The sequence below is a fragment of the Hypomesus transpacificus genome, chromosome 12, assembly GCF_021917145.1.
Source record: "Hypomesus transpacificus isolate Combined female chromosome 12, fHypTra1, whole genome shotgun sequence".
NCBI lineage: Eukaryota > Metazoa > Chordata > Actinopteri > Osmeriformes > Osmeridae > Hypomesus > Hypomesus transpacificus.
The window spans coordinates 539,726-564,366 of record NC_061071.1 but is presented as its reverse complement, the minus strand read 5'-3'; the positions used below and the strand labels follow the sequence as shown (position 1 = coordinate 564,366).

General features: G+C 47.1%; 3 protein-coding genes across 6 annotated transcripts; 1 reads left to right on the top strand and 2 right to left on the bottom strand.

The window, feature by feature from the left end:
• Window positions 1–100: 100 nt before the first annotated feature.
• On the bottom strand, window positions 101–8,124 carry LOC124474353 (sorting nexin-4-like). The gene is made up of 14 exons (XM_047030378.1): window positions 7,994–8,124; window positions 7,377–7,498; window positions 7,104–7,242; window positions 6,824–6,973; window positions 6,132–6,179; window positions 4,135–4,190; window positions 3,561–3,633; window positions 3,405–3,466; window positions 3,201–3,266; window positions 2,953–3,042; window positions 1,796–1,895; window positions 1,421–1,566; window positions 1,168–1,282; window positions 101–984 (listed from the first exon to the last, which is right to left on the bottom strand). The coding sequence occupies exons 1-14, from the start codon at window positions 8,078–8,080 to the stop codon at window positions 937–939; spliced, it is 1,302 nt and encodes a 433-aa protein (XP_046886334.1). The 5' UTR covers window positions 8,081–8,124; the 3' UTR covers window positions 101–936.
• A 243-nt stretch (window positions 8,125–8,367) lies between these two features.
• On the bottom strand, window positions 8,368–20,243 carry LOC124474351 (oxysterol-binding protein-related protein 11-like). Of its 4 annotated transcripts, none has more exons than XM_047030375.1 (13): window positions 20,158–20,243; window positions 17,882–17,950; window positions 17,585–17,760; window positions 17,155–17,234; window positions 16,440–16,628; window positions 14,409–14,613; window positions 13,017–13,162; window positions 12,597–12,734; window positions 11,874–12,393; window positions 11,583–11,769; window positions 11,035–11,217; window positions 10,510–10,663; window positions 8,368–10,092 (listed from the first exon to the last, which is right to left on the bottom strand). In XM_047030375.1, exons 1-13 carry the CDS (start codon window positions 20,211–20,213, stop codon window positions 10,036–10,038), a joined length of 2,160 nt encoding a protein of 719 aa, XP_046886331.1. In that variant the 5' UTR covers window positions 20,214–20,243; the 3' UTR covers window positions 8,368–10,035. The 4 variants fall into 4 exon arrangements, with proteins under 4 accessions (XP_046886331.1, XP_046886332.1, XP_046886330.1 ...); XM_047030376.1 differs by lacking the exon at window positions 20,158–20,243 and adding an exon at window positions 19,267–19,350; XM_047030374.1 differs by lacking the exon at window positions 20,158–20,243 and adding an exon at window positions 18,430–19,244.
• Window positions 19,433–22,698, top strand: LOC124474354 (glycerol-3-phosphate dehydrogenase [NAD(+)], cytoplasmic-like). Its single transcript, XM_047030379.1, has 9 exons — window positions 19,433–19,524; window positions 19,750–19,927; window positions 20,250–20,390; window positions 20,686–20,824; window positions 20,952–21,064; window positions 21,435–21,554; window positions 21,750–21,863; window positions 21,969–22,075; window positions 22,270–22,698. The coding sequence occupies exons 1-9, from the start codon at window positions 19,484–19,486 to the stop codon at window positions 22,364–22,366; spliced, it is 1,050 nt and encodes a 349-aa protein (XP_046886335.1). The 5' UTR covers window positions 19,433–19,483; the 3' UTR covers window positions 22,367–22,698.
• The last annotated feature ends 1,943 nt before the right edge of the window (window positions 22,699–24,641 follow it).

Below are 24,641 nucleotides of genomic sequence, written 5' to 3'. Positions count from 1 at the left end.
TTTCATCCTGTAACTTAAACATATTTTGTGGTAATAATGTTTGTTGATTAGTTGTAGACGTAAGACAGTGATGCATAAAATTAAATGCCAAGTTCAGAAATCAGGGAAAAGATAAAAAATCAATGTTTAATGCAGGACAAAATAGATAAAATGTATCTTGGAATAATTCAAATCTACATATTAAAAGTTGTAATATATTTGGCAAATCAACATACACGAGATGAATGTTCACTGAAAAATGTATCGATTATAACACATGCTATAATATTATTTACAAGTTAAACCAAAGTTCATTAAGTACCACGATAAGTCTTTGCTCCTCATATGAAATCCTTTGACATTGTGCTTTAACCAAACAGTTGTTTTGCGTTCATTATTGCAGGAATTCAGTATCAGTCGCACTTGTTTTGGTTTTAACTCTTAGCTCAGACCCTGCATTGAAAAACCATCATGCATACATTAAAGAACTGGACAGTTAGGCACAGTCTGAGACATCCACTTGTGGTTATGCTACCTCAGTAGTGCTCAGTCCCTTGAGTACCACCCCCACCCCCATCACTGAGGGCTCTGAGTCTTCATTCAAGTAAACCATGATCACCTGTTAAGTAGATCTTTTCCCAGCGTACAGGGCAGGTGTAGCTCAGTGTTTCGCACATGTGACTGCAGGTTGCAGGTTCAAATCCACACCAAAGTACATTGCTTTGGATAAAAGCATCAGCTAAATTAATACATTATTATTACATTGTTAGTTAACCATCTCTGTCTCTCTCCAAACTCACTCCTAATAAACACCTAAATAAAACAACTCATTGAATTGGAGAAAAGTGATGTGCTTGTTATCTTTCTAATCGTCAACCAGTATTAAACACTTTGTTGTTGTGCAGTGTAGTAACCCAGTTAGACAGTTGCTCTATGACAACATAAAGCGACAGACCTTCACATCTTCTGGAAACACTCTTTAGCGTTGCCCCAGACTTGAATTCCCTAGGGAGAGAAGGAGATGAAGAGGAGAGAAGAAAGAGTAGATGGGTAAAATCGATCAGGTCAAAAACATGACCCACATCATCGACCTTATACATCTCCTCTCTCTGTTTTTGGCCTGATGGTGTTACGTGCATGAGTGACATGCTGATCTACATCACAGTATTATCTATGCAGCTGGCTCACCTTCTTACACATGCTGATCTGCATGAGAGCGTAGCGATAGAGAGCCTCTCTCAGGTCCCTGTCCTTCTGCTCCTTAAAGCGCTGCATGTCCACCCAAGCTGCCTTCACATGCTCCCTACACACACACACACACACACACACCATATCAGCATACAAGAACATAGACAAACGTCTGACAAACATTAAACCGCCCATCACGTTATGTTGAGGCCTTTACAGGAACAGGTCATGCAGTTAAGGAGGAGGGACTTACTTGCATTCTACAGTTTTGTCCTTGACTGCGTCTTCTCCCTCGACGATCTGCTCCTCCAGCAGCTTGAGCTTGGCCTCTCTCTGCTCCGGAGTCTCCTGGCCAAACAGCTTGTTGGTCATGCCTTTGAAGGAGAACGCTCTGAACATCTGGGGACAGAGATGATGGGTCACCTACCCAGTCTTCTGTCACTGCATTATGACGCTGTCATTTGTCATTATAATCAAGCTCTTGACAGGAAAGTCTCTTCTTCGGTGCGATTGAATGTACTAAGGAACAGTTAGTGAGTATGGAGTGGGCTACAATGTTCTCATGTCCCTGAGCACCAGGTATGTCCAGGTGTGACAAGATGGACCAGGTGTGTCCAGGTGAACCTACCCCAGTGGCCAGCTCCTCCCGTTGCTGCTTCTTGGAGACGAGGTCCTGGGAGGCCACTTCCAGCTCAAACTGGCTCAGCTCATGTTTCCTACACACAGCCCTGCAGGTAGACACAAACACAGGTTCAAACACAACACACAGCCCTGCAGGTAGACACAAACACAGGTTCAAACACATCACACAGCCCTGCAGGTAGACACAAACACAGGTTCAAACACAACACACAGCCCTGCAGGTAGACACAAACACAGGTTCAAACACAACACACAGCCCTGCAGGTAGACACAAACACAGGTTCAAACACAACACACAGCCCTGCAGGTAGACACAAACACAGGTTCAAACACAACACACAGCCCTGCAGGTAGACACAAACACAGGTTCAAACACAACACACAGCCCTGCAGGTAGACACAAACACAGGTTCAAACACAACACACAGCCCTGCAGGTAGACACAAACACAGGTTCAAACACAACACACAGCCCTGCAGGTAGACACAAACACAGGTTCAAACACAACACACAGCCCTGCAGGTAGACACAAACACAGGTTCAAACACAACACACAGCCCTGCAGGTAGACACAAACACAGGTTCAAACACAACACACAGCCCTGCAGGTAGACACAAACACAGGTTCAAACACAACACACAGCCCTGCAGGTAGACACAAACACAGGTTCAAACACAACACACAGCCCTGCAGGTAGACACAAACACAGGTTCAAACACAACACACAGCCCTGCAGGTAGACACAAACACAGGTTCAAACACAACACACAGCCCTGCAGGTAGACAGAAACACAGGTTCAAACACAACACACAGCCCTGCAGGTAGACACAAACACAGGTTCAAACACAACACACAGCCCTGCAGGTAGACACAAACACAGGTTCAAACACAACACACAGCCCTGCAGGTAGACACAAACACGTTCAAACACAACACACAGCCCTGCAGGTAGACACAAACACAGGTTCAAACACAACACACAGCCCTGCAGCCAGACACAAACACAGCTTCAAACACAACACACAGCCCTGCAGCCAGACACAAACACAGCTTCAATTCAGCTCCATCTTAGGTGGTGGCTAGTCTTTGTAGAGTTAAGGGCTTCGCTCAATCGTTCAAGTTCTGCCGCTAAGAGAGTTACCTGAGGGCTTCTGCGAAGAACAGGTATTCCTTCAGCTGGTCTGCGTAGTGCTCCTCATCCTCCAGGATGTCATCTATGGAAGCAGCATACCTGCTAACGAGGCCCCCGTTAGTGAGGGAGACTGGGGTTAGCCTTCAGCACCTCCGTTAGGACCCACATAGCTGGCAGAGTGTCAGGCCTACAGCTACAGGGACCACAGGAGGGGTTCCCCTGCATCCCCAGAGGATCGTCTACGGAGGAATACTTACGCGTCCATGTGATGTCCGGCACTCTGCAGTCCATCTCCCATCTCCTTCTCTATGGCACTCCATTCACTAAACACACACGCACACACACACACACACACACACACAGAGAGTGAGTATTTCAAAATAATACTTCCACATATTGAAGTCACCTGAAATACCTTCATCTATCAAAAATGTTTGGTCAAATCAAATCAAAAATCCTACCTGAAGACTCTGCCATAGTTTGCATGGACCTTGTACACCCCATAGAGTCTGTCTGCTACTCTCTGGAGAAAGATGAGAGTAGAAAATGAAAATCCTGCACACACAATCGCACACACATCTTAAAAGACCATGAAATGTTGGGTGTGTTTAACTTACAGCTCTCGTTCGAAGCACCTGAGACGTGTGAGACTGAAGTTCGTCGCTGTAATGTTTCGTCTCTGTGAAGCGTCTAGATTAGAGAGGATAAAGAACAGAGAGGTTAGAACTTCATTCACCACACAACACACTAAAGACCAAGCTGGCCAGCCTGTATGGATCAGGCCCCTAACCAGCCTGTATAGATCAGGCTCCTAGCCAGCCTGTATAGATCAGGCCCCTAGCCAGCCTGTATAGATCAGGCTCCTAGCCAGCCTGTATAGATCAGGCTCCTAGCCAGCCTGTATAGATCAGGCCCCTAGCCAGCCTGTATAGATCAGGCTCCTAGCCAGCCTGTATAGATCAGGCCCCTAGCCAGCCTGTATAGATCAGGCTCCTAGCCAGCCTGTATAGATCAGGCCCCTAGCCAGCCTGTATAGTTCAGGCCCCTAGCCAGCCTGTATAGATCAGGCTCCTAGCCAGCCTGTATAGATCAGGCTCCTAGCCAGCCTGTATAGATCAGGCCCCTAGCCAGCCTGTATAGATCAGGCTCCTAGCCAGCCTGTATAGATCAGGTAGGAGTGAGGCCACCTACTTGTCAGGACTCTTCACTCTGAACGTGGCACTAAGAGCTCGGATCCTGGAGTCTGCCTGGAGTTGAAGGAGAACCAAGTAAGGTTTGAATACTGTACCGCAAAACAAGGTGCAACTACACTAGGGGTGGAACGGTACATGTATTCGTACCGAACCGTACGGTACGGGCGTCACGGTTTGGCTCGTGAAATTGCACGGAGAATACACGGTATAAAAATGTATAAAACTCGCGTGCAAATTAATTAATGTAATGCGGAACTACTGTAAGATATTCGTGTTCTTTAGGGACAATCTGTGGCCCCGCATTAGGTCTGAAACTGATTGGCGCCGCCACCTGTGTAGCCAAGCTGTGCCTGAGTGAGTCAGAGATAGCTAGCAGCAGCAGCTGCACTAGGGCGTAGCCTATGCTAGTGCTAAATATGAATGTTCGTAGTGGAAGTATAGCGAAAAATAGCCTAAATGTTCCTAGACTTTTAGCTGCGGTGCTAATACTGAGGGCTCGCTGATATTGCTGTCTTACTAGAACGTGCATTTAGTCTAGCAGACGCTTTTATCCAGAGCGTAGTATCTATGAGTTGTTGCTAACGTGTGATGATGTTGTACACACCCAATAAATTCCAAATTTCCAGGCCTCTCTAGTTTCTGCCTAGCCTGGCTGCCAGCCCAACTTCTCCCCGCCCCCAAAAAAATTTGGTCGGGAAGTTGGGTCTGGAGGGTCTCGTATTGGGGACCAACTACAGAAAACCAGAATCTGGGCGAACCAATGAAATTGCCAGGACGGGCTTTATACGATGATGGACAGATGATCAACAGTAACGTAATCACCCACGACACAAAAGAGCGCTTAAGTTGAATTCGTTTTGAACAAACATGGCTACCGCTGGAGATCTGGGATGTTATGATTCTGCCATCGAGTCTGTTTTAGAAGACATCGACAGCGCATTAATTTTGAAAGAGGAACAGAGAGACGCAATCAAGTCATTTGTCGATGGAAAATATGTTTTTGCCGTCCTTCCTACGGGAATCGGTAAAAGTTTAATTTCTGTTTAAACTCTGTTGCTCTGATTGGTTGTAGATCTATCCAATTGAGCGAAGAGGCATTTTTTTCCAGGCTCGTTTGAAACACGCCTCGTGGTCAAAGCCCAACGGAGAGTTCTCAGACTCATATTTTGACTAGAATTATGAGTATGACAACGTCAGGCTAGTTGTTTTCGACCTGTCTAAGAAACCCACCCTACGCACAGGCTAACTGCATTAAAATCGCATGCCTTTGAACCTATACATTAGTATCAAGAGCCATGCCATGTGAAATACTTTGATACAATAATCATGATCATACTGGGGTATATTTCCTCAGAATGCGATGTCGCGGAGCAAGAATGTTGGTTCGCGTATACCGTTTGAATGACGAATTTTAAGGATTTTGTGTAGAAAATAGCATCTGATATTTACACAGATAACGGACATCCTTCTCTTGAATTCAACAACAAAGACGGTATAATGTGAGACTTCTGTCTCCCCTTCTTTTGGATGCGATATCAAGACGGAAATCCTTCACTCTTTGAATCGCGCGCTCCCGCGAGGGGGTGCCAATCCAGAGAGTCATACATCGGGTGATACAACACGGGCGTTGCTGCTACTGTATCCCTGCCTGTGTTTGCGCTGTTGCTCAGCTAGTAGCCTATCGTGTCGTGGTGTAGGAGGACTGATCAACAAGCGCATCATACATTTAGCTAAGACTTGCATGTACAGTAGTTAGTCTGGAGCCCTGCTTCTGCATTTTTGTTTAGCTTTTACCTCCATTGTACTGAACTCGTACCGAACCGTGATGTCTGAACCGCGGTACTAACCGAACCGTGACTTCAGTGTACCGTTCCACCCCTAAACTACACACACACAGCTGCTTTCAAAATGATACTTTGTGTATACAAAACAAGAAGCGGCTACTGTGTGTACACCTCCAGTCAGATATACATGGATGTGTTTGGCAGGAAATACCTTATCCTGGAATCCTGTGTCATACACCACCTCCTTCCAGCCATGTTCCTGTAACAGAGGAGGAGAAAACTACAATTGGCACAAAAACTACAACTCTCAGCTGGGGGCTCTGAAAAAAACCTTCTCAAACCATACTTTTATTTCTGGTAAAACCCCATATTGTTGTACCATACAAACCATTTCCTGTTATCAAACCTACATGTCAATGGCTTACTGAATGACTAGTGTACAAGTCAAGTCAGTTTTATTGATCCCACTAGGGGACATTTGTATTAAACAGGTATTAAAACACATTCAATCCATCACAAATACTACATAAACAGCATACCTGACACCATACAGAGACAACAACACAAGGATCACTTGAACCCAGAAATAAGTGCCATTCATTTATGCAAATTTAGCCTCCCAATAGCAAAACAAACGAGAGAGTCCCCAAATCTTTTTGTTCTGTGGGTGGAAACTTTTTACCTTCTTCCTGAAGGCAAGAGCTCAAACCCCCCCTTCAGGGGATGTTCAGTACAAGCCGATATGGCCTGGGTCTTCCTTACGATCTGCCTAACATAAAGCTCAGAGAGCTGAACTTGGTTTACTCCAATGACTTTACTGGCCACTCTGACAAGCCGATCAAGCCTGTTCTTATTAGCCAGACTCAGATTCCCAAACCATACCACAACACAAAATGTACGTACCTCAGTCAGAAAGTGGAAGAGGATCTTGTCATTGGACAGCACCGGGTGTGAGGCCACTCGAAGCAGGAAGTTCTCCAGTCCAACCCTCCGACGCTCTACAAAGTCTGGGTCCATGTTGTCGGCAGACAGCTTATGCCATACAAACTCTGCCTGCACGTCAAGCACAACAATCAGACCAGGAGATGCTCAGCTGCAACCTGAACTCATTAGGTTGCAGAACTTAACCCTTTTCTCTCTGGGATACAGCCTGAACTTTGTAGGTTGCCAGGTTTGAACTTACCCTTTTCTCAGGCAGTGGAGGCACGATGATGAAGGGATATGTTACTAACAGGTAGTGCCGAAGAAGCTCAAATTCGCTGTATCTCCTCCACAGAGAGTCTGGGGCCGGGTTGTGTCCTTCTGCTATTGCAGCCATAGGCCTTACAGACACACATACAACTGAACTCTTTAACTACGTAGGTGTGTTTTTTAACATCATCTGAGATTTGAAATAAACATGTTAGGTACTCCACTGAGAGGCTATGGTATACTGAACGCTACGCTGGTCTCTTACCGAGTTTCTATGAGATACACAGTGAAGGTTTCTTGCATGTTCACGGCGTTTTTTCCATTTCTTTTCTCTGCCTCCGTCACACTAATCTCCATCCTCTGAGTGAGCGTGGACCCCTCCGCCATCTGGAAAACCACGTCTACTATCTTTAATGACCACTCATACACTTTTTTACATGCGGTCTTCTACTCTATATTGGGATATGTTACCCATTGCTTGATTATTTTAATTGACTGTCAACACAACAGGATCCCATACTTGCTATGTCACGTTATCAACCATCAGTATTGCTACGATGCAGCGAATATTATCTATCGTGTGCGCATCAGAGCACTACTAAGCGGGAGCAAATTGGAATTCAGATTGTTCCCCCCCCCCCCCCATACCACTTCACAGTAGCGAAATTGTGAGGGTTACATTGTTACAAGATAATATTTGACATTATATTTGTTTTGTTTTCAAACTGAACGCATAAAGCTGTTTAAAGGGCTAGTATGGAAGCAGCATATGGGTTGTCACTTGCATCAATAACGCACTCTGTGCCATGCCAGTCACTGGTTCTATTTAGCAGCTTTCGAAATGCACTACATCTATGACCTGCCAGTGGGATGAGTAATTACCGTGTTATTTTTATTTTTCTCTAGGTCTGATGAGGGTGAATGTTGGTCTACTGTCGTCCCCGACTCTTCACTCACAGCATCCGCCATCCCCGTTTCCGCAGTTACTGATACCCCGCATGCGCAGTAAAAACTTTCGCTTGTTCAATTCCCTGTGTAGAACTTCTCTCGACTCATCACTTTTCAGGTTTGAACAAAATCACTCCGTTACCAGATTTAGTTTAGAGAACATCTAAACTAAGTCAAACTAGGAAGTATTTTGCTAAACTATAAATCAAAATAATCGTATTGGACTACGGAGTATAATCAACGTATAGCATTCTAATTCATCAGCCGAACATGCAGTAGGTACAGATAACTACTTTCGACAGACAAAATAATACATAATCGATAGGCAATTTATTGTATCGTTCATTATCATCACACATATGTAAGACTACAAGTGTCGTGTTACCTTCAACGTCAGTGCATTTCACAGGTCAGCAAAACAATGAGATGACCAAGTCAACAGGATAAGATGAACTAGCATTTGGGGTTCTGTTTCCACACAAATCAAAACACACAAACCTATCTTTCTCTCTCTTAGAAAGAGTTGCCTAACATAAATACCCCTAAAAAACATGTACTTGCCTGGCATCATTCACATGATTTATATACAGGATGCGTGTGAAAGGAATACAACAATGGATTAAGACTGTCAGCTGTGATTTGGGAACGTGGAGTAATATTGACACTGGAAGACAAACAGGTGGTTACTGCTTAATAAGGCACCACATTGTGGAGGATCACTCATCAATGCAAAAGATAAACATTGACTTGAACATTGATTGAATAAAGAGTCTGTTCTCTCTGCTCCTCATTCTGGTTGATTATGTATGTATTATAAACCCTAGACGCTAGCTATGAATACATTTCGGTAGACTGGATGATATCGACACAAAAAAAACAAAACCGATTTTTTTCCCTTTTTCTAAATCCAAACAAGTCCATCAGCCAATAAACATTCTTTGCACAAGAAAAAAAATCTATGCATCAAAGGGGGGGAAAACAGCTTATTTTGGTTAAAAGCTTTTAATATTAATGATAACAAATTTTAATGCTGACAACAGCTTCTTGTAGAGTACAAGGTGAACAGAAATGCCTTGTCCGTCATGCATATAAGTGTGTTTCTATCAGCTATCAAGCAGGAGGTCAATTTGGAGCGAGTATCCAAATCTGCTAGAAAGACATTCATTTGTTCTTGTGCACAAATCACAAACATCACAGACAATAACTGCAGTAACTTTCTGGGGAATATTTAAAGAACATAAGATTAGTCGACTTGTATGCAGCATGCCACTAAGGCCAAACTCATTCCATAGATGTCACGCAATTTCCCTACACACATCCAAACCCACGAGAACACACACTGCGCGGGGTCGAAAAACAACCGTTTTCAGCATAATTCTGTGTCTCAACATGCTCACAGCAAGCTGAGATATCACCAAATAAGGGAATGTGGCTACACCAGGTCTCCCCCTGCCGATAGCACAGGTTTCCCAGAGAACGGCTGGCCTAAACTCCCTTCTATAACAGTGACATACTTGGAACGAGGTAAATAAACTGTAAATAACCCAACCCCCCCCCCCCCTCCCTCTCCCTTTCATGACTTCAGTTGAAGCCAACAAGAGTTTCACTCATCTGACAATGTTAAGGCTGCGTAGATACTTTAATCTGTACAGGAATATGTCCTCATTGGTCTAATGGTTGACTATACAAAAGGTGATTCAGGGTACGAAAGCTTGCACCTCCAGTGCCCCTCGCTTGGTGTGCACGCGTGTGCGTGTGTGCGAGAGAGAAGAGATATCACGGCTGTCTGGTATTGTCTCCACTTCACGTAGGTGCCTGGACGTGGAGGTCATTCTTTGTCTTAACCACTACAGAACACCAACCAGCAAATACGCACACACACACACACACACATGCGCGCGCACACACACACACCCCCCGGGAAGGGGGGGGCGGGCGTGGTTCCATCCGTCGGATTATCCGCCTGGCTGCTGGGCCTAAGATTTGAGGGCTGTGTTTTTCCACAGTGGTTTGTGATACACCCAGCCTTCACCCTGCCAAAGAGATGAGTCAGAAAACATTAGCCAATAGGTCACATGACATGTCACATGACGCACATTAAGCCTGGCATCTTGAGATTCTTTCAAAAGGGATTGACTGTGATCTCAAAGAAAAAAAACGGAAAAAACGTATATAACTTCAAAGTAGTCAGATTGAGGTTGTGTAAAGTCAAATCAAATGTATTTGTATAGCCCTTTTTACACGCAAGCATGTCACAGAGGGCTTCACATACGCCCATAGAACTGCCCCTCAACCAACCTAAACCCTCAAGGAAGACTATTATATAATATTATTATAAAAAAATAGATTTTCCCAGTAGATTTAGCTTTCAGAACAGTTTTACAGCATCTCATCGCCCATGCTGCCCTAAGCCACAAAACAAGCTCCCCCAGCGCCAGCGACCTACACACCTCGCTGTCAAAGTATCTGGTCCTCCAGGCGGTCTCCGTCTCTCCGCGGTGCCTCTCCTCCGTCCTCTGCCTCTCCTCCAGCAGGCGCTTGTGTTCCGTGGCCTTGTCTATGTCCTTCTGACGCAGAGCTTCTGTCACATGCTGCCACAGACGCCTGGCACAAACACACACACACACACACACACATTTACATTTTGTTATTTAGCAGACGCTCTTATCCAGAGCGACTTACAATAAGTACAGGGACATTCCCCCTGAGGAAAGTAGGGTGAAGTGCCTTGCCCAAGGACACAACGTCATTAGTACGACCGGGAATCGAACCGGCAACCTTCTGATTAATAGCCTGACTCCTGCTCAGCCATCTGACTCCCTATACTCCCACATGCACACACACACACACACACATGATGAGGGGTGACTTTGCAGTGGGGAGAAACGTCCACACACAGGGCCATCCTCACCACACAACGATGACAACATTCCTTTTCATAGACATTTAGTTTTTCCTTTTTTCTCAGAGCAGACCTTGATTCGTTGGGTCCTTGCTTGTTGGTGGGCCGGACCCGCTTCTTAGTGACGGGCAGCCTGGTGACGTCCACCACGCGCGTGTCACCGTTGCCGTAGGAGAACTCCAGGACTCCGTTCCACTCTCCCTGCACACGGCACACCACCGCGTTGGTGGTGTTGTGCTTCACCTCCGCGGTCACCCTACGTGCACACGCACACACACACGTCACCATTAAGGACGACACCGTAAACTGACTGGGAACCAGACGAGTAGACAATGTCAGGCCACTAGACTAGAGGACCCTCCCTCCCCTGTTACAGAGCATGTTACTGGTTACAGAACATGTGACCCGTTACAGAGCATGTTACTGGTTACAGAACATGTGACCCGTTACGGAGCATGTTACTGGTTACAGAACATGTGACCCGTTACGGAGCATGTTACTGGTTACAGAACATGTGACCCGTTACGGAGCATGTTACTGGTTACAGAACATGTGACCCGTTACGGAGCATGCAAGCAGCTGGGAGCAGCAGCCCGCAGGCCTGCAGAAGGGGACACTCACTTGTGCAGCTTGCCTCCGTAGAAGGGCTTGGTCTGGAAGGTGATGATGGCCGAGTAACCCGTCTTGGGGCAGGTGACGTTGACCTTGCCCCCCAGCTCCACCCAGGGCACGGTGAGGATGGAGCGGGCGTAGGCACACGGCAGGGTGAACACGTACTCCTCATCGTGCTCCAGCAGGTGCAGGCAGCCTGGAGACACACACACTCTGGTCACAAACCCCTCAATAGAAAAGCCTGACTGACATGACGGAGCAGAAGTAGGGAGTGTGGATGGGCATCATGGTGAACAGTACCTTCTCCTATCATGGTGACCCCGATGGACATGCCCATGAACTTGCTCTTGGTCCACACGTGCGTGTTGACACACATCCTCCTCTCCTGACACTCTGCGTAGAAGCCCGACACCGGAGGGTGATGGGACACCTGCTCGGCCGTGAAGCGCACCTGGTAGCAGTCTGGGGGGCAGCCCTGGGTGGGGCTTTCCCGGGCGGGCGGGCAGTCCTGGGCGGGTGGGCAGCCCTGGGCGGTGGGGCAGCCCTGGGCGGTGGGGCTGTCCTGCTGCGCCTCCCTGGTCCTGGGCACCCTCCAGGAGCAGTGGAAGGTCTCCCCGATGATGGGGTTGTAGGGCTTCTTGGCGATGGCTCCCTTGCGGCCCTCGTGGAAGGATGTGAGGTAATACTCCACAAAGCGAACCATGCGCTCTTCGGGGCTGTTGCCGTCGGTGACGGCCACGAAGATGTCCGGGTGGGACATGAAGTCTGCGTACATCTCCAGCAGAGAGCGCTTCTCCAGGATGAAGGTGGGAAGAACCACCTAGACACACACAGAGAGAGAGAGAGAGACAAGAGCGGTTACAGTAACTGTAGATATTATTCACCCCTCTGCTGTGCTATAATCACCATTCACCTTGGCCTGAGGCCTGCCTTACTATATAGAGTGTCTTTGTCCACTTGAGCCTCCCATCTAAGACTCTGTGTGCGTGTGTGTGTGTGTGTGTGTGGGGGAACAGGACTGACCCGTGTGAGGTCCATGCCCAGTTTGAGCTGTGACAGCAGGTGTAGGATGACACTGCGCTCCTCCTCCACCACCCCCAGGTCCTCCTCCTTATCAGAGAACGAGTCCTCCGCCTCCTCCTCCTCGTCTATGTCCTCCTGCTGCTCACACACACACACACGCACGGACAAAAGAGTAGTGTGAGCACACACACACACACACAGACGTGAGCAGTACACACCCTTGAAGGCAGTAACATCCTATTCACAGCACTCATTATGAAGGGTAGATCCTGGAGGAAAGTTTCTCATGTTCGTTTGAGGAAAAAAGCATTTATTGAACATAGGTGGAGTTGACTTGGTTGAGTACAGGCACACACCACACACTCACAGTGGCTGTCTCCCTGCAGCAGGACCAGTGTCCCCCCCTGCCCCCAGTCTTACCCCAGAGAAGCTGCAGGACTCGGTGCTGGTGAGGTCCAGACGGCTGCCCTCCAGGTCTACCTGGCCCCCGGGGGGGAACCCCGCCAGGCCGCCTCCGTTGTTCAGCAGCTCAGGCAGCTGGGGCTCCAGCCACTCGATGGTGGGGCCTGCGGAGGAGGAGGAGACAGGCTCACAGCTGCTCATGGTGCCCACACGCTGGCTCCCTAGCCCCAGACCACGGCAGCACAGACCCAGAGCATCCACACACACACACACACGGCCGGGCGCTGCCACCAAGCAGAGGGGAGGGACTGAGCTCCAACTGAGCCGTGGAGAGCCACCTGACCCCGGCCACCGACAGAGTATCAGGATACGTTAGGCCCCGCCCCAAAAGGATACGTCCCCGACCTCCTATTGGATAAGCTCTTTCGGCTTCCCTTCTGATTGCTAATCACCATGGAAAAAGGGCGGGGGCTATACTAATTAACCTGACTTGAGGTACTTGACGGCTTCGTCTGATTGGGTGTCCCGACGTTCCGTCCCCTGCTTGGGGTCATGAAATATACATGGTGAATAACAAGAGCTTGTATGTCACACTAGGATAAGACCCCGGAAACCTCTCTAGCACTATGAAACTGTCAACAAACTGTTTGCCACATTTCAACCGGGATACTGGTTTAACAAGTCAGGCACAGGCCCCAATCTCTCAATCGGTGATCCTTTCATCTGATCTCATGGGTAACCGTGGAGATGGCCAATCAACATTTAATGCAGTTTCCCTGTTTATGATCAGGTTACCTTGGAGACAGCCTGTAAGAATAGGCACTGCTCCTCATCAATTATGGAGAATAATTCCACCGCCGTCGAGCCGTGCATTTAGAGAGGCTGTCCTGCTGGGAGTCCAGAGCTTGGACAGCACAACTAATGATTTGTGTCTGTACAGGTACAGGACGGACACACACACGCCGTCTTTGAAAACTAATAACCTTCCTTCTCAGTATTGCCAGAAACAGGGTCAGTATCAGATGACCGTTAGATAGTAAAACTAGGAGGAGAGGCTCAAACAACAAAGCAAGTGATGCCATGTTGTCCCTGCAGCTCCACACTCCCTCCTCTGTCAACATCAGATCCAACATGCACTAAGCAGTGAGGGTGATGGCATGAACACACACCCCCTCCTGGAACACACACACAGTCACAGACTCAATCTGGCAAGGACACACACACACAATCAAACAAGGACACACACACACACACTCACAGACTCAATCAAACAAGGACACACACACATACACAGACAGACTCAATCAAACAAACACACACACTGACAGACTCAATCAAACAAGGACACGCTCACACTCTCACACACACACACAGACAGTCACACACACAGCTCCCCTGGTCTGGACTGACCTCCCAGAGAGCTGGCCTGCCGGGCCACCTGCTGCAGCTGGAGGATGTGCAGACAGTCGTTGAGGCAGTTCATGGTGGCCATGGAGGTGGCCTTCAGCATGAGCAGTTCCTGGTCCAGGGGGGACAGGGGGGGCCCCGGGGCTGGGGGCAGGCCCTCGATGCCCTGGATCAGGTCCCTGTGCTGCCCCTGGGCCTGCACCATCATCTGAGGAGGAGTGGGGAGGGCCAGGGGACAGATTACAACAGGTGCTAGCTATGTGGAGATGGGTTGTGGACAGTTGGGATGGGTGCAGATCAGGGGACAGATTACAACAGGTGCTAGCTATGTGGAGATGGGTTGTGGACAGTTGGGATGGGTGCAGATCAGGGGACAGATTACAACAGGTGCTAGCTATGTGGAGATGGGTTGTGGACAGTTGGGATGGGTGCAGATCAGGGGACAGATTACAACAGGTGCTAGCTATGTGGAGATGGGTTGTGGACAGTTGGGATGGGTGCAGATCAGGGGACAGATTACAACAGGTGCTAGCTATGTGGAGATGGGTTGTGGACAGTTGGGATGGGTGCAGATCAGGGGACAGATTACAACAGGTGCTAGCTATGTGGAGATGGGTTGTGGACAGTTGGGATGGGTGCAGATCAGGGGACAGATTACAACAGGTGCTAGCTATGTGGAGATGGGTTGTGGACAGTTGGGATGGGTGCAGATCAGGGGACAGATTACAACAGGTGCTAGCTATGTGGAGATGGGTTGTGGACAGTTGGGATGGGTGCAGATCAGGGGACAGATTACAACAGGTGCTAGCTATGTGGAGATGGGTTGTGGACAGTTGGGATGGGTGCAGATCAGGGGACAGATTACAACAGGTGCTAGCTATGTGGAGATGGGTTGTGGACAGTTGGGATGGGTGCAGATCAGGGGACAGATTACAACAGGTGCTAGCTATGTGGAGATGGGTTGTGGACAGTTGGGATGGGTGCAGATCAGGGGACAGATTACAACAGGTGCTAGCTATGTGGAGATGGGTTGTGGACAGTTGGGATGGGTGCAGATCAGGGGACAGATTACAACAGGTGCTAGCTATGTGGAGATGGGTTGTGGACAGTTGGGATGGGTGCAGATCAGGGGACAGATTACAACAGGTGCTAGCTATGTGGAGATGGGTTGTGGACAGTTGGGATGGGTGCAGATCAGGGGACAGATTACAACAGGTGCTAGCTATGTGGAGATGGGTTGTGGACAGTTGGGATGGGTGCAGATCAGCGGTAGAGCTTTTCACTGCAGGTAAAGAGATAACAGGCTCAAATCGCCCTGTATCATGTTCTATTTAAAAGTATCTGCTATAACGAACACTGTTATAATTATGATTGTGTCTGTGGTTTCATTCCTTTCATTAAATGAGTCTAGATTAGGGCTGTCCAACCCTACACTCCTGGAGGCAAACCCTCCTGTTGGTTTCCACGCCAACACAAGCTGGAAGAAACATGATTCAGTTTGTCACCCTATTATTAGAGTGAGGTGTGCCAGACTACGGTTGGAATGAGTAACTACAGGCCGGTAGCTCTCCATGACCAGAGTTGGACAGCCCAGGTGTGATTTAATGGTTGTTGCTATGGGGAACATGCAAGAAAAATACATGAAAGAAAAATAAGTGGTAGTAACTTTTTGGAAGCAGACACACTTGTGCTACAGGGGATTAGACCTAATCTGGTTTTCACTTCCTGTTGGTTTTACAGGGTAACCCAAGACAGAGGCTGCGTCCTTGTCTCACCTTCCTGTCTCACCTCCCTGGCGTACCTGTCTCACCTCCCTGGATTCCCTGTCTCACCTCGCTGGCCTCCATGTCTCGCATCCCAGGCGTTCCTGTCTCGCCTCCCCGTCTCGCCTCCCCGTCTCGCCTCCCCGTCTCTCCTCCCCCGTCTCGCCTCCCCCGTCTCGCCTCCCCCGTCTCGCCTCCCCCGTCTCGCCTCCCCCATCTCGCCTCCCCCGTCTCGCCTCCCCGTCTCACCTCCCTGGCCTCCCTGTCTCACCTCCCTGGCGTCCATCAGGTGGTCAGGCAGCAGTGACCTCCTGCTGGAGTAGAGAGAGGAGCCCTTGTGGAGCTGGGATATGCTGAAGACGGAGGCGGCGTTGTGACTGGGCCGGCGCTGGGACAGAGGGGAGCTCCCGCTGCCCTGGGACACGGTGGAGTAGCTGCGGGACTTGGGAGGAGGGTTGCTCTGAGCACACCAACAACATGGGAGAAGAAGAAGAAAAAATTGATTAATATGAGGATACACATGTTCTCTGAGCACAGCCACAAAGAACATTTATGGGGGGTTTATCTGTATTTTTATGTATTTACCCCCCACAACAGTTTGTGTATATATAATGCTTAATATTAGCTTTGGGTATGTTCAGATTAGAAACTGCGAATGATATTAGGACATCAAAGCCAAAGAAACTAACAGTAGAAACTAAACGCTATGATCAACAAAATGTAATCTGTAAAGAGGAAGACCCAGGACACAGTGCTGAGTCAGATAAAGGACACGAAACAGGAAGTGATGTACATGCTCTATTCAAGATAGTGTGTCTACATGACAATTAAGTGAAGTGATTGTAGTGAGTGTTAGTGAGAACAAGAGGGAGTAAGAGTGAAAGGGGATAGAAAGACAGTGAAAGAGAGAGAGACAGAGCAAGCCACAGAGGGGGGGGGAAGAGAGAGAGAGAGAGAGAGAGAGAGAGAGAGAGCTCTGGTCTCACCTTCCCCATGGCCTCTGTGTGGTGCTGTGTGCAGATCTGCAGTCTGCTCACCCAGTGCTGTCTCTCTTTGGCGTCTGTGGCTGAGACACACACATACCAGGGAATCTCAATACACTTCAGACAAGAAACCCGCATTGATCCCTGAGAATGTTTAACTTGACAACAGAAGATAATTAGAAAACATTCCGAATCAATACACAATGGATGAGATGTTACATCGCCAAACCACTCAGTCTGAAAATATTCTCTGTCCATTAGTCCAACACTGAGATATGCTTATAGAGCGTTTTTTTTAATTTTAGTTTAGAGCAGATCAAGCAAAAAAGTTTGTCTACAGCTATGAACTGAAGTTGGATGGTAGAGCAAGTTGTGATTGAAACCAAAGTATTTTTAGCTAAAATGGAGAGCGTGAGAGACGCTATCTACCAACCCCTGAGTTTGTACTGTTCTCCACTGATGGCGTTGACGGTGAAGGTGTGGGAGTCCTCATCGCTCGGGGATATGACAGCCCCGGCCAGGGGGAGAGTCCCGCGAGGCTTCTGGGGCCTGGACTGTTCATTGACAAAGTACTCCAGTAACCCAGCCTCATTGTTCAACACAAAGAACCTGTAAGAGGCAAATTAACACTAGTAAAGCTATTTATTGTTGACGCCAAGTGTGGCTCATTTCAATGTCATAATATTGGGTAGAAATAGAATAATCCCTTTTGTGCGAACCAGCCACTCACCTGTATTGCCATCCTGTAACCAGATTGGTGTATTTCATCAAGTAGCCATCGATGTTTTCCATGTGGTCACTATACAAAATCAAGACCGATCAGGTTAAGTGTTTACTGATAAACGGTTAATGACATCAACTGGAATTGGCAAACCAGCTTTCTAATAGAAAACACCTGACCTAGTGTCTAGCCGCACAGTAGAGAGACTAGCACTACTTGCTTTACTGGTTGTGCAAGTGGTCTACAAGATAGACCCAAGTTCAATTTCAGACTAAATTTCAGTTGGCTAACTAAATCTGGCAGCTCGTCAGTTAGCAGTTAGCCAGCCGGGTAGTATGCTATTGTGCTCGATAGTTGGGACTGCTGTCACATCACTATTCATTTTGACTGTGCTCATACTATGCTTCTACACATGACATGGTGGGAATAGTGTCTGTAATAGGACATTTTCACACACAGCGGAGCATCTAGTCCACTCTCGGTAACTGTCCAGCAAACCCTGGCAAGCATCATACTATGCTAGTTAGCATAGCATAGCCAGACAGATGTCACCATACCTGTACTGCCAGCCTTTCGAACTAGTCCTCCCTGAACTCGGAGTCCTGTTCTGAGTAAGGACATCAAGCTTGCCTTCACTGTCGGAGATTCGTAATGCCGTTGTTTCTCCTTGCATAGTCATGGCTAGCTCGCTCAAACACTGTCCGTCTGCCAGGGTACCAGCTATCTACCAGCTTAAGTGCCAGGACACTACTAGTAACTTTAGCTAATATCTAACAAGCTAGCCAGCTACAAACCTCGAGACTAGCTAGGAGGAAGATAGCTAGCTCCGCAATCTTCTCAACAGATTTGTTCAAGTACTATAGGTAGCCAGCTAGCTAGAGTTAGCCTATTTACAGGCCTTGCTTTCAGTGCCATCCCCTATACATGTTTTTTTTTTAACACCGATTACGCTACGCGGACATTTAGATAACTAGGTAAATAGACTAGCTATGTAGATAGACTATCTAATTGACGGATTAATAATTTCATCACAGTATATTCGAATAAAACCCGCAATTAATTGTTTACAGTATAATCTGTCACTGAAACACGTGATCAATCCGCGAGAGCTGTCAAAGTGGCATAAACAGTTGACTTCAAAATAAAAGCCCCCCCAACTTTCTATGTCTACTGTGCTTAACCTTTACGATTGTGTTTGTCTCATGATGACACATATTGCAAGTGCATTTGATCTCGTTTGAAGCTTTAAACTATATATCTACTATTTCTGAGGTTGAGAAAATAAAGTTCCTAGCTGCATCTTTCGACTCACAGTCAATATGTTGTCGATGGATTCTCGGCAAAATGCTCAAATTACAGTGGATGAAAATGCTTGTCATGACAAGCGTACATACCTAGTTTGCCAGACGCACCCTTGTTACTTTACAGCTATGGAGAAGAAAGGAAAAGCTGGCAGCAGTGAGAGCTAATCAAATCACAGGGTGGAGCATTCTAGTTTAGTTAAAGAATTCTGGGCGTATGAGGAAGTTGACAATCAAACTATTACGACCTGCTGAAAGTACGCTAATCTTCTATCAGGAGTTTTACAGACAACCAGACTAAATCCAAGAAATGCCTGCAAAGAAAGTATGCATCGTTGGGTCGGGAAACTGGTATGGATTTGTTTTTCCTACACGAATTATGTGTTTAATTGTGACAATTAGATGGCTTATTTTCAAATAAAAAAGTACTGTAGCCTACTAATGAAAAGTAAGGACTTAATAATGTAGCACAAATTTACATTTTGGTTGATCGATCTGGCTAGGTGCCAATTGGAGTATCTGGCTAGGTGTCAATAGTCTCGTGTGAGGTTGAAACCTACTGTTTCTCTTTTTCAGGGGCTCTGCCATAGCCAAAATCATTGGACACAAAGTTAAAGGATCCAACCGCTTTGATCCAATCGTAAACATGTGGGTTTATGAAGAAATGATCGATGGCAGAAAGTTGACAGAGATCATTAATACGGAACACGAGAATGTCAAATATCTACCAGGTCATAAACTGCCCAAAAATGTGGTAAGGAGTACTTTTGTGCTGGGAAAACGATCAAGTGTGAATAGACTTACGTCTGTCAGGGACTTTGATAATGTATTAAAACAATCAGCCATTGATAAGCGAGTGAACCTTGACCTTAATTCCTCATCATTAAGGGCCTTGAACACATTAAGGACTGTCATTACCTGTCACAGTGCCATGTGTTTACATCGTTAAATACTTATCTCCTTAGGAGAGGCGAGATAGCTTACATTTGACATGATTTCTTTAATATGAATGTAGGTCCACATCCAGAAGATGATCCCATCAATGTAATCAAAGCTGATGTCTCGGCCCCCCTCAGGTTGCAGTTCCCGAGGTGACCGAGGCGGTGAAAGGAGCCAGTGTGCTGGTGTTTGTCATCCCACACCAGTTCATCGGGAAGCTCTGTGACCAGATGAAACCACACATCAAAGAGGGAACCATCGGGATCTCCCTCATCAAAGTAAGAGCAGCTTGGTATAGATCTGGATCTTTTAGATAGGAAAACACTATCATGTCCCCTGGCGCTCTGACTTTGCCCTGTCTTGCTATCTGTGTGAGATACGGACGCCTCTGTTGAGTAACTCAGAGGAATCCTGTATGATCTGATCACAGGCTCTAAAAACAGTTTCAAAGTGTTAAGAAAATGTGGTTTAAACTTTGCTGTGAGTCACCGCACAAATTCTGCAGAGAGAGAGACAAGAAGGAGGGAGGAGAAAGGGGGGAAAACATGATCTTCCTCTCTGTTCCTCGTCCAGGGCATCGACGAGGGTCCGGAGGGTCTGAAGCTGATCTCTGACATCATCAGAGAGAAACTGGAGATAGAAGTCAGTGTGTTGATGGGGGCCAACATCGCCAACGAGGTTGCAGACGAGAAGTTCTGTGAGACCACCATTGGTAAGGCCATCGCTGCTTTTACCGTCAAACAACACCATTTCAGGTTTTTCTTGAGGTTGTACAAATCTGACATCTCTACACCCGCACTGGGAACTTCAGTTACACGTTCAAATCTTGACCGAAACAGGGGCGAAGAATGAGCCAAACGGCCAGGTGTTTAAAGAACTGCTCCAGACACCGAACTTCAGGATCACCGTGGTGCAGGAGAGTGACACGGTGGAGCTGTGTGGAGCTCTCAAGGTACGGCCCTCCACATGGAACAGTTACATCCCTCCACATGACAGTTACAGCCCTCCACATGGAACAGTTACAGCCCTCCACATGGAACAGTTACAGCCCTCCACATGACAGTTACAGCCCTCCACATGGAACAGTTACAGCCCTCCACATGACAGTTACAGCCCTCCACATGGAACAGTTACAGCCCTCCACATGGAACAGTTACAGCCCTCCACATGACAGTTACAGCCCTCCACATGGAACAGTTACAGCCCTCCACATGACAGTTACAGCCCTCCACATGGAACAGTTATATTTGATTAATTTGCTGTGAGTTTACGCTGCTGGGGTACGGTGTGCATGCTCACGTCTTCCCGTCTGTCTGGCCCAGAACATCGTTGCCGTGGGTGCAGGTTTCTGTGACGGTCTGGGCTTCGGGGACAACACCAAGGCTGCCGTCATCCGTCTGGGTCTCATGGAGATGGTGTCCTTCTCCAAGCTCTTCTGCAAGGTCAGGAAGAAATGCCTTTCAAACTCAGGATCCAATTTAGGTTACAGAAGGAACACAAACACACACATATACACTATATACTGTATATGAATGAACAAAAAGATGGACCATATGGGCAAATAGCAAGACTGAAATGTGATCTATACTGATTGATTACCAGGAACACATCATAACTCCTTGACTCCTCCCCTGAAGGGCCAGGTCAGCTCCGTCACCTTCCTGGAGAGCTGCGGCGTGGCCGACCTCATCACCACCTGCTACGGGGGACGCAACCGCAAGGTGGCAGAGGCCTTCGCCAAGTCCTCCAAGGTCAATCCCACCAGGCGGATGGTTTCCTTGTGCGGATACTTGATTATACTTCATCTACACCTCTGTGTGGAATATTAAAATGTGTGCGTGTGTGTGTGTCTGCAGTCTATTGAGGAGCTGGAGGTAGAGATGCTCAACGGTCAGAAGCTACAAGGTCCACAAACCTCTGCTGAGGTGTACAAGATTCTGATGAAGAGAGACATGGTGAAACAGTGAGTCCAATATCTCCCTCTCTTTAAAGAGGCGTTAGCATTAGCATGAACATTAGCATTAACACTAGCCAACACTGGCCTCTGTCCTTTTCACGAGCCAAAACAATGTGGTTTATTAACAGCTGCTACATCAATGTAAGCGGTATATCAATGCCTATGTTTACAACTTGGTGCCGTGTGTGTCTGCCTCTCAGGTACCCGCTGTTTGCAGCTGTGTATCAGATCTGCTTTGAGGGCAGAGCGGTCCAGGAGTTCATCACCTGCCTTCAGAACCACCCTCAGCACATGTGAAGCTGCCCTCAGCCAGAGACCAGTCCTGCAGTAACGCATCTCTACCACCAGGGGGGGGGGTTCTCTAAAACCCCAAGCATCCGCACACTGTGCCTGTTAGAAAAACATATCGAAATATGTTTTATGTTAAATGTGTTTTTGACTATCTCTATTCACTAAATGTTCTGTTGTTAGTTGGTAATTGTACCTGAGTGCCAATGGAATTATGAAACGCACACTATTTGAAATGTGGTTTTTGTTGTGTCTAAATAATGAAACAAATTTGTTTTTTAAACATCTTTTTTTGTACTGCAGAACTAGTATTTACCTAAATAAAAACAATATCTTTCCTTCATGGATTACTCTTAATGGGAAATGAGGGAAGACTAATATAAGGTAGAGGGGTGGGGGGGTGGACAGGTCTGAGGTGATGTCAGAGGCCTAGGAGCAACACTTTTCCATGGGAGCGTCAGGGAGCCGGCTGCCCCAGGACAGAGCCCCCACATCAGGCTCTCCCACAGGCAGCACCCCCCCAACCTCCAGGTGAACGGGCATCAGGGTTTAGGGGGGGTGGAGCCTCCTATAGGGGGGTGTCTGATAAGGCCCAGATCCTCCATCACAGAACCGCACATTCCAAATCTACATTTCATTCAACTTTATTCAAACAGTCCAAAAAAACAAAACAGAAGGAATTTCAACAAAAGAAAATATGATAAAAAAATATGATAATACATTTGTATGTCGTTTCGGATTAAAGTGTCTGCTAAACTAATAACATGTAATGTCAGGGAGCGTGTACTCATGCCGCCATATTGGCCACCTCTCTAATCTAGTCCCGGGCGTCTCCCCCATTTCAATAGCGGCTCCCTGACGCCCGCAAATGCTATATAATCTCCCGGAAATCTGGGATGTAGGATTTTTAGCTCCAATGGTTATTTCTGTTACAGACAGGTGAGAGGTTCATCATAGCTGTGTCTACTACCGCGCATTTGTGCACTTCGAGCACTGACTTTCAGTGCTTAGGGCGCTTCACTCACAAAACCAGAATAATTCAGTGCACTGAAAGTAGGCTACCAGGATGGCGCAATGCAAACGGTCCAAAAAATCAGTGTGCAACGATGGACACTACTCGCCCTAAACAGGCACCATCTTGGCTACGTAGCGGAAAAGGAGGAGCCCTTTCGGCAGCTTTCTTCACGTAAGTGGAGAAGCGCGTTCATTTTGGCTGGTTTTGCGGGTGTGGCGAGCAGATTTGCGTCCGTCACTTCCACCAAGTGTTTAACGTAGTAGTGTTCCATTTGAGACAGCACTTATCAGCGACAGAGTGCACTGAATATGTAAGTGCACTGTTTTGCATGGCACTGTATTGCAGTGTACTTCATAAAGTGTGCGGTAGTAGACACAGCATGTGTCCCGATTGCGCCCCGGGGGGCACCTCCCGGAAATGAGTCTACAGGTTGGGATATCTGCAAATAAGGGTGAAAAATGATGATGGGTCAACATCAGAGTCTGACGTTGGTTCATTGAAATTAACGTTGAAACCGGAATGTTGATTCAGTGTAGTTTCAATGAAGTTTGCTATCTGGGTTAGTGCTTTAAAAAGGTGGTTTGGGGTGCCATAATTAGTCATGGAAGGGAATTTCCAATCATGCCTAGCATCAGTGGCGATGTGTCCTGGCTTAAAGGTTACTGAAATAAATTTGCGCAACAGGCAAGGGATCCACCTGAACAATAAATATACTTTTTATACTAGTAGAGATTACTCGGTTGTGGATCTGACACTGCATGCCTAGTCCGAGGCTATGGCCAACTCTCATATCCACCTGTTTTTTAACCTTCGACCATACACTGGGTTCAGAAATGACAGGTGGGTGAAAAACAGCAGATCATATTGAACATTTATCGGCGCGTTTATTCATTACTACAATTTCACAGCAGTTATTCAACAAGTTACCAGCAGATATAGCCTACCCGCTGCACACCTCCCCGACCGTTGCTTTAAAAAAAAAGTTGTAGGCATCAGACTTTTATAGGCTCCAATAACCTCTTTACTGAAACTGTAAACGCACTCTACCAAATATTATTTGGTAGGCTAATGTAGCTACTGTTTGAAATAGTGGTTGACATCGGGATAGATAAGCGTCTAGCTCTACCAAAGTAGGCTATCAATTTTAGATCAGCCTAAAATAAATTATAGCCTAAAATAAATAACGTTCTGATCCAGTGGGTCGGTTAGGGGACACTATTCGATGTATCGCTGCTATTTACAGCCAGTTAATTGATGGTAATATGCGCT

Excerpts from the sequence above, each read along its gene's own strand:
- LOC124474353 (XM_047030378.1), bottom strand. The coding sequence starts at position 8,080 with ATGGCGGATGCTGTGAGTGAAGAGTCGGGGACGACAGTAGACCAACAT. Across the intron at positions 6,974-7,103 it reads CTCCACTGCCTGAGAAAAGG|GCAGAGTTTGTATGGCATAA; the intron begins GTAAGTTCAAAC and ends CTTGACGTGCAG. Across the intron at positions 1,283-1,420 it reads GACAAAACTGTAGAATGCAA|GGAGCATGTGAAGGCAGCTT; the intron begins GTAAGTCCCTCC and ends GTGTGTGTGTAG.
- LOC124474351 (XM_047030374.1), bottom strand. The coding sequence starts at position 18,551 with ATGACTATGCAAGGAGAAACAACGGCATTACGAATCTCCGACAGTGAA. Across the intron at positions 13,163-14,408 it reads GCAGGCCAGCTCTCTGGGAG|GCCCCACCATCGAGTGGCTG; the intron begins GTCAGTCCAGAC and ends CCTCCTCCGCAG. Across the intron at positions 10,093-10,509 it reads CCAGATACTTTGACAGCGAG|GGTGAAGGCTGGGTGTATCA; the intron begins GTGTGTAGGTCG and ends TCTCTTTGGCAG.
- LOC124474354 (XM_047030379.1), top strand. The coding sequence starts at position 19,484 with ATGCCTGCAAAGAAAGTATGCATCGTTGGGTCGGGAAACTG. Across the intron at positions 21,555-21,749 it reads TCTCCAAGCTCTTCTGCAAG|GGCCAGGTCAGCTCCGTCAC; the intron begins GTCAGGAAGAAA and ends CCTCCCCTGAAG. Across the intron at positions 22,076-22,269 it reads AAGAGAGACATGGTGAAACA|GTACCCGCTGTTTGCAGCTG; the intron begins GTGAGTCCAATA and ends TCTGCCTCTCAG.